This window comes from Anabrus simplex, chromosome 7 (assembly GCF_040414725.1).
Source record: "Anabrus simplex isolate iqAnaSimp1 chromosome 7, ASM4041472v1, whole genome shotgun sequence".
NCBI classification, from domain to species: domain Eukaryota; kingdom Metazoa; phylum Arthropoda; class Insecta; order Orthoptera; family Tettigoniidae; genus Anabrus; species Anabrus simplex.
The window spans coordinates 143,675,160-143,692,589 of NC_090271.1; the positions used below are offsets into that span (position 1 = coordinate 143,675,160).

The 17,430-nt window shown below is 36.5% G+C and overlaps 1 protein-coding gene across 1 annotated transcript in view; it reads left to right on the forward strand.

Moving 5' to 3' along the window:
- LOC136876982 (BRO1 domain-containing protein BROX) overlaps positions 1 to 17,430 on the forward strand; it is a 76,323-nt gene that overhangs the window by 34,129 nt on the left and 24,764 nt on the right. Inside the window, exon 5 of the mRNA XM_068228510.1 lies at positions 14,673 to 14,842. Within this exon, the coding sequence (XP_068084611.1) occupies positions 14,673 to 14,842 (170 nt within the window). The remainder of the gene's footprint in view (positions 1 to 14,672; positions 14,843 to 17,430) is intronic.

A 17,430-nucleotide genomic window follows, 5' to 3' on the forward strand; every position in this document is an offset into this window, starting at 1 on the left:
CGTTCCACCATTTTGTACACGACTTTACTCGTCAAGAGCGAATTATGAACTGACAGTTACTTGTTCTTTTGTTTGATATATATATATTACTATTGCCTACCTTATTATTCAGTTACCATGAAGATTAATTATAAAGCAGCAAGAGACACTACCTGTTAGTGACATAGTGCCTCATCTCTTACCTAGTTCCGGTACTGTAACGGATCAAACACCCCATATAAATAATTAAAAACAATTGCACGCTGGACGCCAGGCTTCGAAATTAAATGTAATTTGAAACCGAATTTAGATCTAAAAAAAATACTAAACTTAATTTAATGAGACTATCCCGGTCGTGAGGTATAAGGATACTGACCATTAAATACCATGTGGAAAAACATAGGGAACCTACAAAAAAGTCAATTATTTAACGATGTAAAAAGCAAAAAGTTTTACTCTAAAACAATATGAAATTACGTTAAAACGAGTTTTTTTTATCAAAATTAAAAATTACTGACTGAGATTACAATTCAATACTACACTTGTGGACTTGCGATAACAGGGCTAACTCGTGCTCACCGGAGTTGATCTTCTCGTAGTCTGCTTCTGTGCTTGATCATTGTCGTCCCTCTTCCAACAGCATCATCCTCATCATCTGCTTCATGGAAGGGATTCCACCCTGAATCTATCACTCCCTATTTTGCCGAGTACCAAAAACATAGTACCAGCCTTACAATGTGAAATTCCACATCGGAATTAATTGAATAGAGAGAACAGAAAACATCCAGTCCTTCTATATTATACGAACTTGTCTTCCTAAATAATCTGAGTAAGTCTCACAGAGCTGATAAGAAATGTTGAGTATAAGCACATCGTAAGCGATGCACTCAGAAAGCAGAGTGACTCTAAAAGCCCGTGGACTACCTGAGAATGGAGACTCAAGAAAGCAGGATGCAGAATGCAGAATACAGAATGAAGAAAAATCAGAATCAGAATGATCTTCACCCCGCCGTGTAGATCTATATAAATCCTCTTCATATTCCCACTTCCTCCCTTGTCACATGACATCTCGTTCCAATGAGAGCCGATGTACGTCACTACCCTGTCGATATATAGATGAAGTGTCTGTCCTTGACAGAAAAAGCCCTCCTGATAGGAGCACGTGATATGGGGTAATTTTGTGTCCCAACAATGAAATTATGTATCTTCCTCTTGCTGTTGCGTATGTTTCCAAGAACCTTCCAAAATTAACCTTACTGGACTATTGCGAGACACCAAATAGCCTGTTAGTGCAAGACCTGTCTTGACATTACCACGGAATATTCTAATATATTACAATTAAAAATTATTTCTCGTTCTTACGTACAATTACATAAATGATGATGATGATGATGGACGTTAATAATGAATAAATTACATATGATACATGATACATATATATATATATATATACACAATTAATTCGGGTGGGCAATCAAATTATGTAAATGTCGTGGCGACCACGATTATTACAGTACAACTAAAAAAAGACGTCGTGGAACGTTGTTACCTTTTACTATTCGTTGTATTATATCTGGCCCATCGGGATGTGAGAAGACAAATTTTTTACTCACACTTATTACCTCTTTAAATGGCATACACTTCGAGAATATTTACGTTTTTACTAAGTCACTCTATCAAACGCTACATACTATTCTACAAATTGTAATGCATGATCTGGTTAAAGATGGATTGAAATATTTTCAGTTTAATGCACATGAGCAAGTACCATCACCAGATGATGTGCTTCCCAATTCTCTTATGATCTTTGATGATGTTGCAACAGAACAGCAAAATGTTATTTGTGCATACTTTAGTATGGGGCGACATAAATATGTAAATTACGTCTATTTACGACAAACCTATTCTCGTGTGCCTGAGCAGCTGATACGCAACAACGCAAATATTATTGTGCTTTTTCGGCAAGATGACCGCAACATGCGACGTGTATGATGATCATGTTTAACACTGATATGACATTTAATGACTTTAAACGTATGTGTGCTACATGCTGGTCATCACACCATTACGGCTTTTTAGTTATTGATAAAGAAAGTGATTTTCATTGTGGACAATATCGCATGGGTTTTGATCATTTTATATGCATCAACACAGAGTTACAGACACCACTTAATAAAAAACCACCATCATGTCAATATCCAGCAAAGAGATTACAAAACATATAATTCGTGGTCGAAACAATATTCGACGAAAATTTAAAGAGCTTAAATGTATTCAAGCAGACACTGATTTATTTTTGAAAACGCAACTAGGTACACCACTGAAAGAAATTTTTAATTCTACTCCATTGCCCCAGACTACAAGTTTTGTTTCTATGCAAACATCTTATGATAAAGAGAAGCATGAAGAAGAAGAGAAGCGGGATGAGGAAGAGGAGAAGTAGGATAGGGATGAAGAAGAGGATGACGAAGAAGAACTTAACTATACTTCACCATCTAAACGTGTTAAGTTTTTAACTACAGATGTTATTGCTGAAACACCTACTACATCTACACAAGATCTTTGTCTGAGGTTATGATCATGCCAGAGTATCTAATCAGTTTAAGACTTTTATTCAAGACACACCTTCGGTATTCGCTATGAAAATGATTGTTCTTGTATAGGTAATTAAATGTTAAGATTAATGGCATTAATGGCAACAGACTAATCTTAAAAAGTGTTATCTATAAACCTACTAAAGGTCTGTTAGAACTTCTTTTCTCACGAATACCTGACAAGGATATAATTTCACAAGATGATCTTAAAAAAATATAAAGCAGTACTTTTTGTTACTGATGCAACACAATGTAATTACAAGAGAACATAAGCTGTAAATGCAAACTAGATTCACAAGTATCGTGAGTTTATTTCTAAGCTGTTTCCGTCGCATCAACCAACTGCACGTGGTCTTAATGTTATCTACAAGCCTTTGTTGCCGCATGTAGAGGTAAGATACTGGAATGACCCTAACTTACTAGTTGAACAGTTACAACTTCTAAGAGCTTCGCAAGATGCTGGTCACACAGGTCACAAATCAGAAATTCTAGAAATAGAGAGAGAATTACGTCATGCGGGTATTATTCAGTAATGGCTCGTCAAGATAAGACCTCATCTGTAAAGATAAGCATTGCACACGAGTTACATAAACCAGCACATTGCACGTACTGTCGCAGACACGTTATTACGCACGGTAAAGGTGATCTCTGGCAAGCAGACTTAGTAGAAATGATTCCATATGCCTCTAGCAATAAGGTATATAAGTATCTACTTACTGTCACCGATGTATACTCTTAAGTTTGCTTTTGCACAACCTGTGCATTCTAAGACTGCAGCTCAAGTCAAAGACACATTTAAACATATTGTTGAACAATCAAAACGCTGCCCAAGGCTTATTCAAACCGATCAAGGTAAAGAGTTTTACAACAAGGATTTTTCTTCTTACCTCAAGTTACTTGGCATTCATCACTACTCTACGTACAGCAATCTCAAGGCAATTGTTGTAGAACGCTTTAATCGTACACTCAAAACAATGATGTGGTGAGAATTTCCAGCTCAAGGTTCATATCGTTGGATTGAACTGCTACCTAGACTCGTGTCTACCTACAATGATACACTTCATCGCACTATCGGCACAAAGCCATGTCTTGTTACTAAGAATACACCACGCTTAGATGCTATTCATCTTGTAATCAAATCGGCTGATCCGTGCCGCCATCGCTTTAAAGAAGGTGATTTCGTTCACATCAGCAGACACAAGTCTATCTTTGCAAAAGGATACACACCTAACTGGAGCTCAGAAATTTTTCAAATCAGGAGTGTTAAGCTTACTAATCCAGTTACGTATTTACTTCGCGATCTCACAGGACAGCCTATTGAAGGAGGATTCTACATCGAACTGCAGAAAACAAAATATCCTGATCACTATTTAATCGAACGTGTTATCGTCAGTTAAAATTGAAATAATTGATAAATAGATTCAACCTATTCAATACAAAAGAATAAGAAATGTAGTAAATTATCCCATTTAATAATTAGAAATGGTACCGGTTTTGACCCTAGTCCAGGTCATCCGATTAAAACATGAAAAACAATGCGTAGGAAAAGGAAAAGATTAAGTACACTCCGGATCAGTAGAAGAGGCGATATAAATAAAAGGGGGTAGACACTGTAAAAATCAGAAGAAGTAAAATGAAAGTCAGTCAGAAGAAAACAGTGCGCAATTCTCTGAGCGGCAGCATGGCACACACAGCACTCGGCAAAGTCTCACAATGTTTACGAATAGCAGAGAACGGTTAAATGAGCAAGTTTTTAAACACTGTCAGGCACAAAGTCACATCACAATCAAAGATCCATGATCGTGCAGGAGTTGAAAACGAGTAGATCCATTGAAGCAACTTGTCAGCTCCCGGTGATCAGCATGACACATTCAGTATCAGGCACTGTGGTTTCAAACGCCAAAGTAAAATGGAGAATAGCTTGAAGATCCAGTAATTTTCCTTGGTCGCGGGAAAGTAAGTATATAGATAAATATAATACAATTCAATATAATTGGATAAGTAATTGTTTTTTCACGTCAACTGTTCTAAGTATTCTATAGGAGCACTCTTATTCATATTTGCTGTCAGATAAACTCATTAAATGAACAAAAGATACAGAAGGAAATACTGTGAAGTAGTTACAAATCAGATGGCTGCAAAACAAAGAAATTGGAATTGTAGAATTTAAATACACCCTTGATCCAGGTGTTACCATTTAAGGATAGGGACCTAAGGCAGAAGAAAAGAGGAAGACAATCAGGCATTGTTCACATTCCTCAAAATTATTTTCATTGGCATCTTTCCTTGCACAGAACATACAAAAGTATACTGGTACCAGTCTCTGGGTAGTATTATTTCAAGTGGTTTGTGCTTCTTTACTCATTCTATTTGAGCATGGTCCACATCACACTCAAGATGGGTATGGCCAGGTAATAGAAACTTTCGACCTGTAAGTTCCAGAGAGTGATGGCTTTCAACTGCAGCACACATAATCGCTGCTATATTGATGTTCCGGTTTTGTGCGCTGCAAGTATCACCATAAGTTGCCACCATTGTGCAAACAGTGCAATTTACTCTGATCCTCACCCTGCAACTTCTTCATGCCACATAACATTGTTTAAATATTCCTTACACTATAGTCTCTGGCAGTAAAATTGTACATCCACAGCTGTCTTTTGTAATAAACTGTATTGCTGCTCAGCAGTGGCATTGGCACTGTTGCAGGTCAGATAGATATCAGTACTCTCATTGCATTATTTTCAGCTGCTAATTTCTTATCATTTTCCTTGCTCTTGTTTGCATAATCTGCTAAAGTTAAATGAATATCATATTCTCGCTTAATAATACACTTATCTTTCTGAGTACATCTCTTCAACTTGATTTGATTTGACACACATCACATATTTTAGAAGTATGTATCTTAGGTTATTTGAATCTGAGTTCTGTTGAACAGAATACCAGTGGTGTATACTGAGGGTTACCAAGGCTATCAGTGAAGCCCAAACCTCAGTTGTGAATGATGGAAGTCTAAAGCACATTATAATGTAAGCATTTGACACATTGTTCCATTTACAAAACTTGAAAGCAGTGAGAAAAAACGACGCACGTATTTCTGAGAGCAAGGCATCGGAGACTGATATTGCAGCCCCGACGCTCACCCCTCTCCCCTCAACTTGCCACACGCGGCTTGCTGCTATATGTAGGATAGGAGCAGTGACTGGGGGGATAGGTGTACTAGGCTTCGGTCCGTCAGATCGCCACTGCTATATAACTATCAACCATGCATTACTCATTGTATATACTTCCTCATCTCATACTTCTGACTTAATTATATAGATAACAGAGTGCTAATATTTCACTCCCATTTACTTCTACATCCTTGTAGGAAGACACTGCAGGGCTGCTGTTATAGGAGCAATATAGTTTTCTTTTTACTGGTAGATCTGATAAAATGAAATACTATCTTTCAGGTTTAGTGTTCTCTTTTATTGGTTGGAATCAAACCCGCGATCATAGGCTGGACACCGCCACTGATCTCCCGAGGAAGCTAATTAACCAATGAAGGATGGGTACGACCGCTGTAAAATTCAACATTTTTATTTAACAATAACAATAACAATAATAATAATAATAATAATAATAATAATAATAATAATAATAATAATGGGGCATGGCATCTTTGTAGGCTTGGTGGTGACCTAATGAGGATAAAATGAATGGCAAAGAAATCATAAACACCCAGTCCCTAAGCCAGGGGAATTAACAGTATGAGGGGGTTGATTCTGAAAACTAAACCACGGCTATCGGACTAAAGGCAAGCATTCTATCCATTCTAGCCAGACTTTCATTTGCTAAACCTTAGGCTACCATCTCCACTGATCAGGGGTTTGAGCATTGGCAGCGGCAGAGGTCAGGGCAGTAGCTTTTGAAACAGCCTTGACAACACAGCAGGCTTCACCGTTGGCTATTGGGTGCAGCTCAAAATCCTGATGGGTTGACGTTCACTAAACCAACCATCGAAAAAGGGTAACCTAAATCTAGTGGTAGCCCACGTCTTGATCCCAGCATACGCCTCTGCACAATACATCTCTATTATAAACTGGATAAGATGGTACATTTCTTCTTCTTCTTACTGGTGTGGCATCTTGAATAACGGCTTTCATGCTGCGGAAAGCTATTGATGTGAGGTAGTATATCGTTCCTTTCAGAAACTAGTTTATTACTAGGCTTGTTCTTTCCTCTCTGATCAAGTGTTAATTACCAACTACATTAGCTTTATTCTTGTGTGTGAGCACATCAACTTTATCTCTTTTAATTCCATAAACTGACATAAACAATATCTTACAAATTTCTATAGGCACTTTATTCAAGAAAATATTTTTTTAGCCGTTATAGTTCTATAGTGAGAACCACGATTTCTTTTTCCTTGTCACTGGGCTGAGTGGCTCAGCACTGGCCTTCTGACTGCAACTTTGCAGGGTCGATCCTGGCTCAGTCTGGTGGTATTTGAAGGTGCTCAGAACCATAAGGAGTTGAATAAGAATATTAAATTATTGAAGTAGAAGAAGAAGATAGATAATAATAATAATATTGTTGTGACAAAAGCTGATAAAGGTAGTATTATTGTGGTGATAGAAAGACAAGATCATATTGATAACACTAAGAATTTTCTAACTAGCAATAATTTTGAATTGATAACCCTTTCAGACCGTGTACGCACAATTGTGCGGGTTCGTATTTTATTTATCTCTGAGCTTATTTGATGTTTTCTTGGCGCCATACCGGACTGCAGTGCTTGTGCGGGACACGTAGCATGTACTTCAGTTGTTTTTATTTAGCACTTGACCACCAGGGGGCAGGAAGAAGAGTTTAAAAATACAGTTCATCGGCAAGATGGCAGGAAGCAGTAATGCCTAAAATAAGTATTTATTTATTGCATTCATATTAATCTAGAAGCTCTACTGAATATCAGAATATAATAAATGAAGTATGTAAATTGTTTAGTGAATGTAAATTGTGAATTTACAACATCGTACATAATACCACAATAGGTTTTGAATGTTGATACACACAAGTGTGTGGGCTAGGTTTCCCTGTAGGCAATGCACTCAAGAGTGCTGGGTGCTGCCACCAAAAGACTGTGAAGGCAGAACTCTTACTCTACGTGAGAAATGTAATGTATAAGATTTTAATTGTTTAAAATACATTGTTCCACACTGTAAAATAGAACATTTGATCATGTACATATGTATCTTCACGTGCATTGAGGTAATTTTTCATTTTTCATTTTTGTAAGTAGTGAATTAAGTCCTGACGCGCACAATTGTGTGGGTGATTTTTCTCAGATGTTAATTTTTATTTTGTAAAATAAACTAAAAATATATGTATTTAAGAGCATTTTAGTCAGTTTTTGACGTACGAACAAAAATTCACACTGCCAGTTTTCTTTCAGGTCTGAAAGAGATAAAAAAGATCCCACGTCATCTATGCAGAAAAAACTTAAACAAATTCTCAATAACATAATATTTTTATTAGACTCCAAAGATACTAACTGTCTAGTTAACATGAGCCCAGAAATACCTACTTTAAGGGCACTACCGAAAATTCATAAACAAGAAATTCCTATTAGACCAATAGTTAATTTTCAAAATAGTCTGGTATATAAGACAGCCAAATTTATACAAATATTTTTAAAAGAACACTAAGTTTAATAGCCAGACGCACCTAATTAATACTATTGACTTTTGTAACAGAATTAAAAACATAGAGCTAACAGACTACTATATGATACATAGTTTTGATATCAAAGATATGTACTCCAATATTCCTATCATAGATAATATAAAAATAGTAAGAAAGAATTTAATACAACACAGCAAATTAAGTAGGGTGGAATTTGAAGGATTTTTAACGTTACTAGAATTTACTTTGGAAAAAAACTATTTCGTTTTTGACAACAAAATTTACAAACGATCTACTAAAGGCCTAGCAATGGGTTCACCGGCTTCAGGTATTTTAGCAAACATATTCATGGATTACATGGAATAAAATAGTGGATAAAATAGATGGATTGATTACATGGTTGAAATACGTCAATGATATTGTTACAAGTGAACTATGTAGCATGAGTGGAATGTAATTTTTTTAAAGACTTTATTGGCAAAGTACTATGTAATGTTTTATTTATCATGACCTAACCTGTACTGTTATTTGTAGAGCATAAGATAATTTAATGACCTAACCTGTACTGTATAATATTGTAACATAGGCATTTGTAAATAGTAGAATTCGGTTCTATAGTTCCTGGAAAGATCCAGAAAGTTACATAACTTTCTACAAGGTGTGTTACTTTGTTGGTATGTGTTCTAGAAAATGTGTTCTGTCTGTTCTGGAAAAATACGACTTTCGCGATCATGCGTATTCTAGAATGTTTGTCAAAGTTCGCGATCAAAAGTAAGGTTGTGATTGGTGAGTCTAGGTGGCGATAGGGAACACGTGCACGCTGATTGGCTGCCTCCAAGGCCAGTAATTCCTATATATAGTGAGCGAGGCAGTGTTCGAATTAATTCTGTATCCTGAATTCTGTCAGTCTTGGTCTATCTGTCTGCGAGCAGCCTATCTGATTGACGTCCCCCGGTTTCAGGATGGCACTCTCCTCGGGTAAGCACTCTTGAATTCCGCCCTGCTAAAATTTCCGTAATGTTCCGATTTGCTCTTCATACAGTAGTCTGCCCTAACCTCGCCTAGATTCACCAAATTAGTTACTTATGACGCCTTAGTTTTTCAGCTAGACTTACCTGTTCGTTTCCGAGGCATTCCCATTTCTTGTTTCACTAAAATATGTAGAGTGTAGTTTAATATTATTTCCCTTGAGGGTTGCCTCTGGTAGTTCTGTATCACTTGAGGTACGCTAGATTTTGGATAACCTGTAAATTGCATTGTACTACTGCATTGGTAACTAGATGTATAGTTGATTTGAAATTTGAATTTACACTGCTACGAAATAACCTATGTATATCACTGAACTTGTAGCTCATAACTTGGAATGTATTTGTAAAATTATCTTGTAAATAATATTTTTAAAATCTAAGGATCACGGTGATTTATTCAGAATCCGCTATCTAAGCCATGTCCATGCCTTTGGTAGGTTCCCAGCCTTTTCATCTTCCCGGTTTGTTGTTCACTAGTTGGCCCTACTGATGTTTACATACATGTTTTGTTGGAGACCCGCGTGATACCTGCTACTGTTTTTCCGAGTGTGTAGTGTTTTCTTATATTGTGTATTGTACTCTTACCTTCCCTTTTAACTGTGTTTGTGCCTTGTTTGTGTTACCACTGTAGTAGTAGGTAACAATATATTTGTTGTTATTGATGAACAGAAGGTTAAACCTGATGGTATATTAAAGTATTTAAATACTTTGGATAAATAAGTGCATTTTATGATGGAATCTGAAAATGATAGGACTTTAAATTATTTAGATTTAACACTTCCTAGAAATTCTGGTCAAAAAGACAAAATTTTACAGTTTAATTAATAGAGCTGTGAACATGTCTAAGAAGAATTATAATAGAGAGATATAATCGTCGCCATAAGACCTATCTGTGTCGGTGCGACGTAAAGCCCCTAGAAAAAAAAAAAAAAAGTAGAGAGATAAATATAATTCATTACATTCCTCGTAGCAACGGATATTCCAAAAAAAATTATTAATAGAATGATAAATAAAGTGAAAAATGAACCAAAAACAACTTTAATTGAAGAGCAAAAGGAGAAAAAGAAAGCTGCAGGTCTAACTTTTTAAAATAAACACTCTTATCAACTGGCTAAAATTTTCAGGAAAAAGAACATCAATGTCACATACAAAACGGATAATACCAATGAGATAATTTTCAACTCAAATAAGAGAATAAATGTATATTTAATAAATCAGGAATTTACAAATTAACATGCCAACCATGTAAACAACGATACATAGGACAGTCTGGAAGAAGTTTGGCTATAAGGTACAAGGAACATGTTAATGCAATCAAACATAAAAGATATTTGGCAATGGGAGAACATATGGTTGAAAAGAATCATAAATTTACAGATATTTCTAATGACATGGAATTAATACATTCGGCCAAAAAGGGAAAATTAATAACTGTTTTGGAAAATTTGGAAATTTATCTTACACGGAAAAATAATTTTGAATCAAGTTTAAATGAAAGAATTGCAGAAGATAACCCACTGTATAGACTAGCATATGATGATTTAAGGAACAAAAAGAAGAAAAACTTGAAGATATTAAATTTATATCTCATTCGATTCAACATGGTTCATGTTTGTGGGTTACTGTAGTCACGTCCTAGTTCGTGAACCATGGGCAACGGCTGAGTGGCCTAGTAAGTGGTCCTGAGAGTCGGGATACCAGTTGCTATGGAATGGGAGTGGGCATCTCGGACATATTCTGAGTCATGGCCCTCTTTATGCTCAGGCGGCTAGGACTATACAATCCACCGGTGGTCCATAACCCGATAGAGGAGAGATCCTCACTTGGACTATATGCAAGTAGGGTAGCATCCTGCTTCATGAATTTACCTAGCTCAGAACATTTTAAGCAAGCCTCGGACCTATGGGAGTAATGGAGTCCCACTCCCATTTGACAGGCGAGGGACTCCTTGGAAACAACTTGGCGAACAAAATGGAATTCGATGGGGAGCTATCAGTATTAATGGGGCTTATGGAAGAAAGAAGGTAGAACTGGCTGAGTCAGCAAAGAGGATGCATCTGGATGTGCTAGGAGTAAGTGATATTCGGGTAAGGGGAGATAAGGAGGAAGAGATAGGAGATTATAAAGTGTACTTGACGGGTGTTAGAAAGGGAAGGGCAGAGTCTGGGGTAGGGCTCTTTATCAGGAATACCATTGCACGCAACATAGTTTCTGTTAGGCACGTAAATGAGCGAATGATGTGGGTAGATTTGTCAGTTGGAGGAATTGTGTCCATGTATTCACCATGTGAGGGTGCAGATGAGGATGAAGTTGACAAGTTTTATGAAGCATTGAGTGACATCGTGGTCAGGGTGAACAGCAAGGATAGAATAGTGCTAATGGGCGATTTCAATGCGAGAGTTGGGAATAGAATTGAAGGATACGAAAGGGTGATTGGTAAATGTGGGTAAGATATGGAAGCTAATGGGAATGGGAAGCGTTTGCTGGACTTCTGTGCTAGTATGGGTTTAGCTGTTACGAAGGGAGGCTAGGGGTACCAGATCCATAATAGACTATATCTTAACAGACTTTGAATTCAGGAAATCTGTTAGGAATGTAAGAGTTTTTCGTGGATTTTTCAATGATACAGACCACTATCTGATCTGTGTGAACTAAGTATCTCTAGGCCTAGGGTAAAGAAAGTGAAATCTGTCTGCAAACGAATAAGGGTAGAAAATCTCCAGGATGGGGAAATTAGAAGTACATGGATTATAAGAAATAAATTTACCTTTTCAATACAATATATCAAGTAAATAATATCACATCAGTTTGATGTATTGAAAAATGGACCCTATTGTCAATTTATTTCTTATATTTACAAGTCACTCATAGCATGACTCCAGCTGGGCAGTCTTTACCTGGAATGGGCTATAATCCTTGATAGACTTCACTTTTCACTTTCATTCTGCACGCTCAGTCGCCTCACTCAACAGCTGCATGCAGAGAGGTTTCAACGTAGGGTTTCTGACCACCGGAACACATGACGACTTCCTTGGCTCAACTCCAGAGGAAGTCCACCCCTCACACAGTCAACGCAATTCATGTGGATGCTGCATACAGTGAACTACACGACAACAACAATTAACACTCCTCCAACTCTTCTCATACCAACTATCCACACAACAGACTCCACGTTGATGCCCGTACAGTCCATAGTAGTATACATACAGTACTCCACTCTGTACTTCAAGAACACTCCAGCATGGTGATAATTTGACACTGACTCTGGTGGGACACCCACCACACCAATACTGATGACAGCCAGCACTACTATTGTCGCACTCCAACTACTGATGGACTGTTCATGGCTATCCTCCTTTTTATATCCTGATGATGAAGTACTAGAATCTTCAGGGTTCAGCTAGAGATGGAATATTCTCATTTCATCTTTGAGAAGGTACACGGGGAGAGAGGCCGCGGCATGTCCTTGGACTGGCTGAGAGATGCCCGGTCTGGCTTACTCATCCCTTCCAGGAAATACCAAAACTAGCTCTGGCTTCATGTCCATTTATTTCCAGCGCAATAGCTGGACTGATTTCAGGTCACTGGCCTCGACTGTGGCTTGCTAACACAAACATGTCTGTAGGCGGGGTAGGGGAAGGCGGAGGCGGGACAACTCTGTTCAGCGGAAGGTGGGGTGCGTATAGAGAAGCACTACGTGGCTATAGTTTATTTGCCTTAACATGTATTAGGAAATGAATGCACGATAATGATTTTTGGAGGAAATTTATGTGCAGCAATGAGTTAAAGAGTACTTTGTGTGACTTTAATATTAGTGATAAAATAATAGTTTGCAGAACAGTCTTGAGTGTCAAGCCACTGCCTAAATTCATAGGATTTAGTACAGATAGGTTTAACCTAATCTACACTCCAGGCATACTTTGCATCAGAGTAAACTGTGGGATTAATTAAGAGCTAATGAAAAGTAGTGTGAAATATTGTTTTACCAAAATTTGCTGTTATATTTACTAATAAGGAGTGTATTTTCAGACATACTGGTGAAATTCTGTTTTAAGTAATATACACTTGTTACACTTACAGTACAAGTGACTTGTATTGTGTATTTGCAACTCAGAACATCTGTAACATCAAGGATGCTGGTTAACTAAAGAAGAAATAGGTTCACTGTAAGAACACAGGACATAATTTTATTCTAAGTGATTAAGCATTCAAATTAAATTGAGTGTTTCCACGTATTCAGTACTTTATTTGTCCTGCATTTGTGTAGGACTAACACATTATATTACTTTAGGACATGCTTCATCTTATGTATAAGACATCTTCAGGTAATAACTCATTTAAAATTGATGTAGACAATAGATCCTATAAATAACACTTTTGAAAAAGTAATTTAAAAACATTTAAGCCACTGATGTTTATTTATGGTTTGCAATGTCTCTTCTTCTAATTTAAAAAGTTTTTATAGTTGTCATAGCTGTCCTTAAAAACCCCTTAATGTGTGTGCTACTGTTACTTATTTCGGACACTACGTCCGGGGAAACTCCTCAACCATGGTCTTATCTGCTGATAAGATGCTATTAAACATGGAGTCTAAAAAGAGAAGAAAGGGGATAGTTTTGTTTTTGTGCAAAGAAACCTTGTTATTGTGTTGTGGAATGTTGAAATATATTAAGTACTGACCTCACCACTGGTCCCATTAGCTCTTGTTGCGTGGCTGGTTGATGCTTGACTATTTGTGTCATGCAGCTGGCCGGTTGAAAGCATGAAGAGGGAAATGAAGGGAGGAGTAGGGGTAGTGTTGTGGTAGGCAGAGCTTGTATTTTGTGGGACATTCGGATGCTTTTTGATGTCTCTTTGCATTACTTTTTTTGTGTGAAACTATTTTTAATATCTCATCTAAAAGTATGTTTATGTGATTTCATTAGTGTTGTAATTGGTACTTTGTTTTTGATCTATTTCTGTATAAATTGATTCTAAAATATTCATTAAGCTACCTTTCCTTTATAGTTCGTAAAATTGTAAGGTTCTGCTCTATTGTTGTAAAATTACTTTTAAGTTCTCTCGTGTACTCATGCCTGATTATCTGTTATACTTATCAGCATTCATATGTTCTAGATAATAAATAATGAAATTTCTTCCTGTTTGTCCTTTGTTTGATGTATCACATTGTACCGGGCCATGCGGTTAGGGACGCTTAGCTGTGTGCTTGCATCTGGGAGATAATGGGTTCGTACTCCACTGTCGGCAGCCCTGAAGATGGTTCTGACCCAACAGTATACATATATTTTCATCCTGGATGGAGTAAATGTTGCCCTTCCTCTCTTTTTCTACAACCCGAATCTTTTATGTTTTCCACTTTAGTTTGATAATAATTTTTTTAGTAAAATGTAGTTTTCTTTATAAACAGTGACGGTGGCACGGGCAGTGGAGCTGAAACATAATCCAGGCCTCATATCTGCACTGGCAAATGAAACTGCTAGGCTCTTCTTGGAAGCAGCTAATAATCTGGGTAATCTTGAAGTTGCTCAGCAGTGGAAGTTATATCTGCAGCTAAAGGCAGAGTTTTATCTAGCTTATGTAAGTAAAGCATCTAGTTAACTCTTCAGATTAAAATAGAAATAGGGTTAACCAACTAATACAGTATATATATTTGCCATAATTCTCTTCAAAAAGCATAATAGAACTATACATGAGAAAATTTGGCAAACATAATATGACATCGATAGAAAGCTCTTTCACATTAAATACATCAATTTATTATACTGTGGTACTTGTATTTACAACAGTTAAGGTTTCTTACTGTAGCAGCGATATTTTTCAGAATATTTTACTTTCAAAAGATATAAATTTCATGATTGATCCATATTGAACTGTGATCACAATAATAGTTAAAAATTGTATTTTTAAGATCTACCTTTGCAGTGCAAACTATGCAATGTTTACATTACATCTCTGTTCAGGGACTAGTTTCGACCTAACCGTAGTCATCATCAGCCATAAAGCAAATCACACAAATATACAGAATAAAATAAACAATCTACAGACACAATGGCCTTTAAATAAAACTGTATGCACAACCCATAGAATTCAAGTTAAGACTGGTTATGTGAATACATTCTGTTAAAAGTTCAATCGATTTAAGACACAGTGCAGTGTCAATGACATTAAAATGATATGTAGATACCATGTATGCATCAAAGTAAGGCTCAAGAAATGCGTTGCACTATGTTAAAAAGTTGTTTTTGATAGAGATTCAATAAATGCTGGTTAAGGTTCACGCATAGAAATTTGATTAATGCTGGCTTCTTAAATATGTTGCATTCAATTAAAAGTTCAATTGAGCCAAAGTCGAGGTGTCTTTTCAAGATGTTAAAAATATTTGAGTTATGTACACAAACACATATTAAACTCACATGAATGAAATGTATGATGTTAGAAGGGCTCTTCTGTAGAGACTCCTGAATGGTGATGATTGTTACTTTGATGCATACATGGTATGTACATATCATTTTAATGTCATTGACACTGCACTGTGTCTGAAATAGATTGAACTTTTAACAGAATGTATTTATGTAACCGGTCTCAACTTGAATTCTATGGGTTGTGCATACAGTTTTATTTTAAGGCCATTGTGTCTGTACATTGTTTATTTTATTCGGTGTACTTGAGTGATTTGCTTTATGGCTGATGATGACCTACAGTTAGGTCGAAACTAGTCCCTGAACGCAGATGTAATGTAAACATTGCATAGTGTGTATTGAAAAGGTGTACCTTAAAATATTTAACTATTATTGTGAACACTATACTTTGTCAAGGTAATTAGATTTTTTTCACTGCACGTAAATTTATAAAATTGCAGATCATCATCATCATTTTCCAGATCCATTTTCCCGGGTATGGTGTACAAGAGCTCACCACTTTTTCCTATCAGAGTATACTTTCTGTTCCTCTATGTCCTCCTACTTGGCATTCCTCTTGATGACCTCCGATTATACTGTGTCTATCCATCTATTCCTTAGTCTCCCAACTGGCCTCTCCCCATTCACTTCTCTGTCAAAGTAATTCCTTGCTGTTCTTATTCCGTCCATCCTCATGTCCGAACCATTGGAGCCTGCATAGTATATATGATCTATGCTTAGAAGTGATTGTAGGATCTGTAAAATCATCAATCAAGTCAATCACCACTGATAGCAGGTAATTGTATTTAAATTTTGTCTTCCATTTCAAAGCCGTCACCTTTATTTAGTAGATACTTATACGATTCTCGTAATAAATAGAAGTACAATTCTGAAGTGCTCGCAGTGGAATCCACACACCAACTAGTGCATCAAGCGAGGAGGAAACAGAATTGGAAGTGGTATTTTGAGCCAATCTGACATTGGTATTTCTGCTGTCTGTTGTGCAAACTGAGAATTATTACTTAAAAATGGGCAGGAAAGATATTACTTGATGGCGGGGTTTTGAATTTATGTCAATATTTTATCATAATACACACCTAATGAGTAATCCAGGACAACTTCAGCAAGAATTTTTCTGAACTGGTCAAGAAAATTTTTCCGTCCTACAATTTGGGACAGTCCTGGTTTTCTGAGACGTATGGCAACCCTAAGTATATGATCTATGCTTAGAAGTGATTGTAGGATCTGTAAAATCATCAATCAATCAAATCAGTCACCACTGATCTGGATTTAGGATAATCACCCATTTGACAGATTCCATATCTGTTGTTTACCTAGTCTTTTCTTAAAATTGCAAAGCATTTGGAAATTTATTGAACATCTCCCTTGGTAAATTATTCCAATCCCTAACTCCTCTTTCTATAAACAAATATTTGTCCCAATTTTTACTCTTGAATTCCAACTTCCCTTCATATTGTGATCTTTCCTACTTTTAAAAACACCACTCCATCTTATTCGTCTACTAATGACATTCCATGCTCTCTCTCCACTGACAGCTCAGAACATACTACTTACTGTTGATAAATTTAACCATAATAGGCATTTTATTTGATCCTGTATTGACTTGACTAAATCTATTAAAGAAATTATTTAAAATAGTTTATGTTGGGTCCACCTTGTCAATACACTTTTAATGATTGAAAATTATTTATTCTATCTTACATGTTTCAGGAACAATATGCATTCCCTTCATCAGTGAAGTGAAAT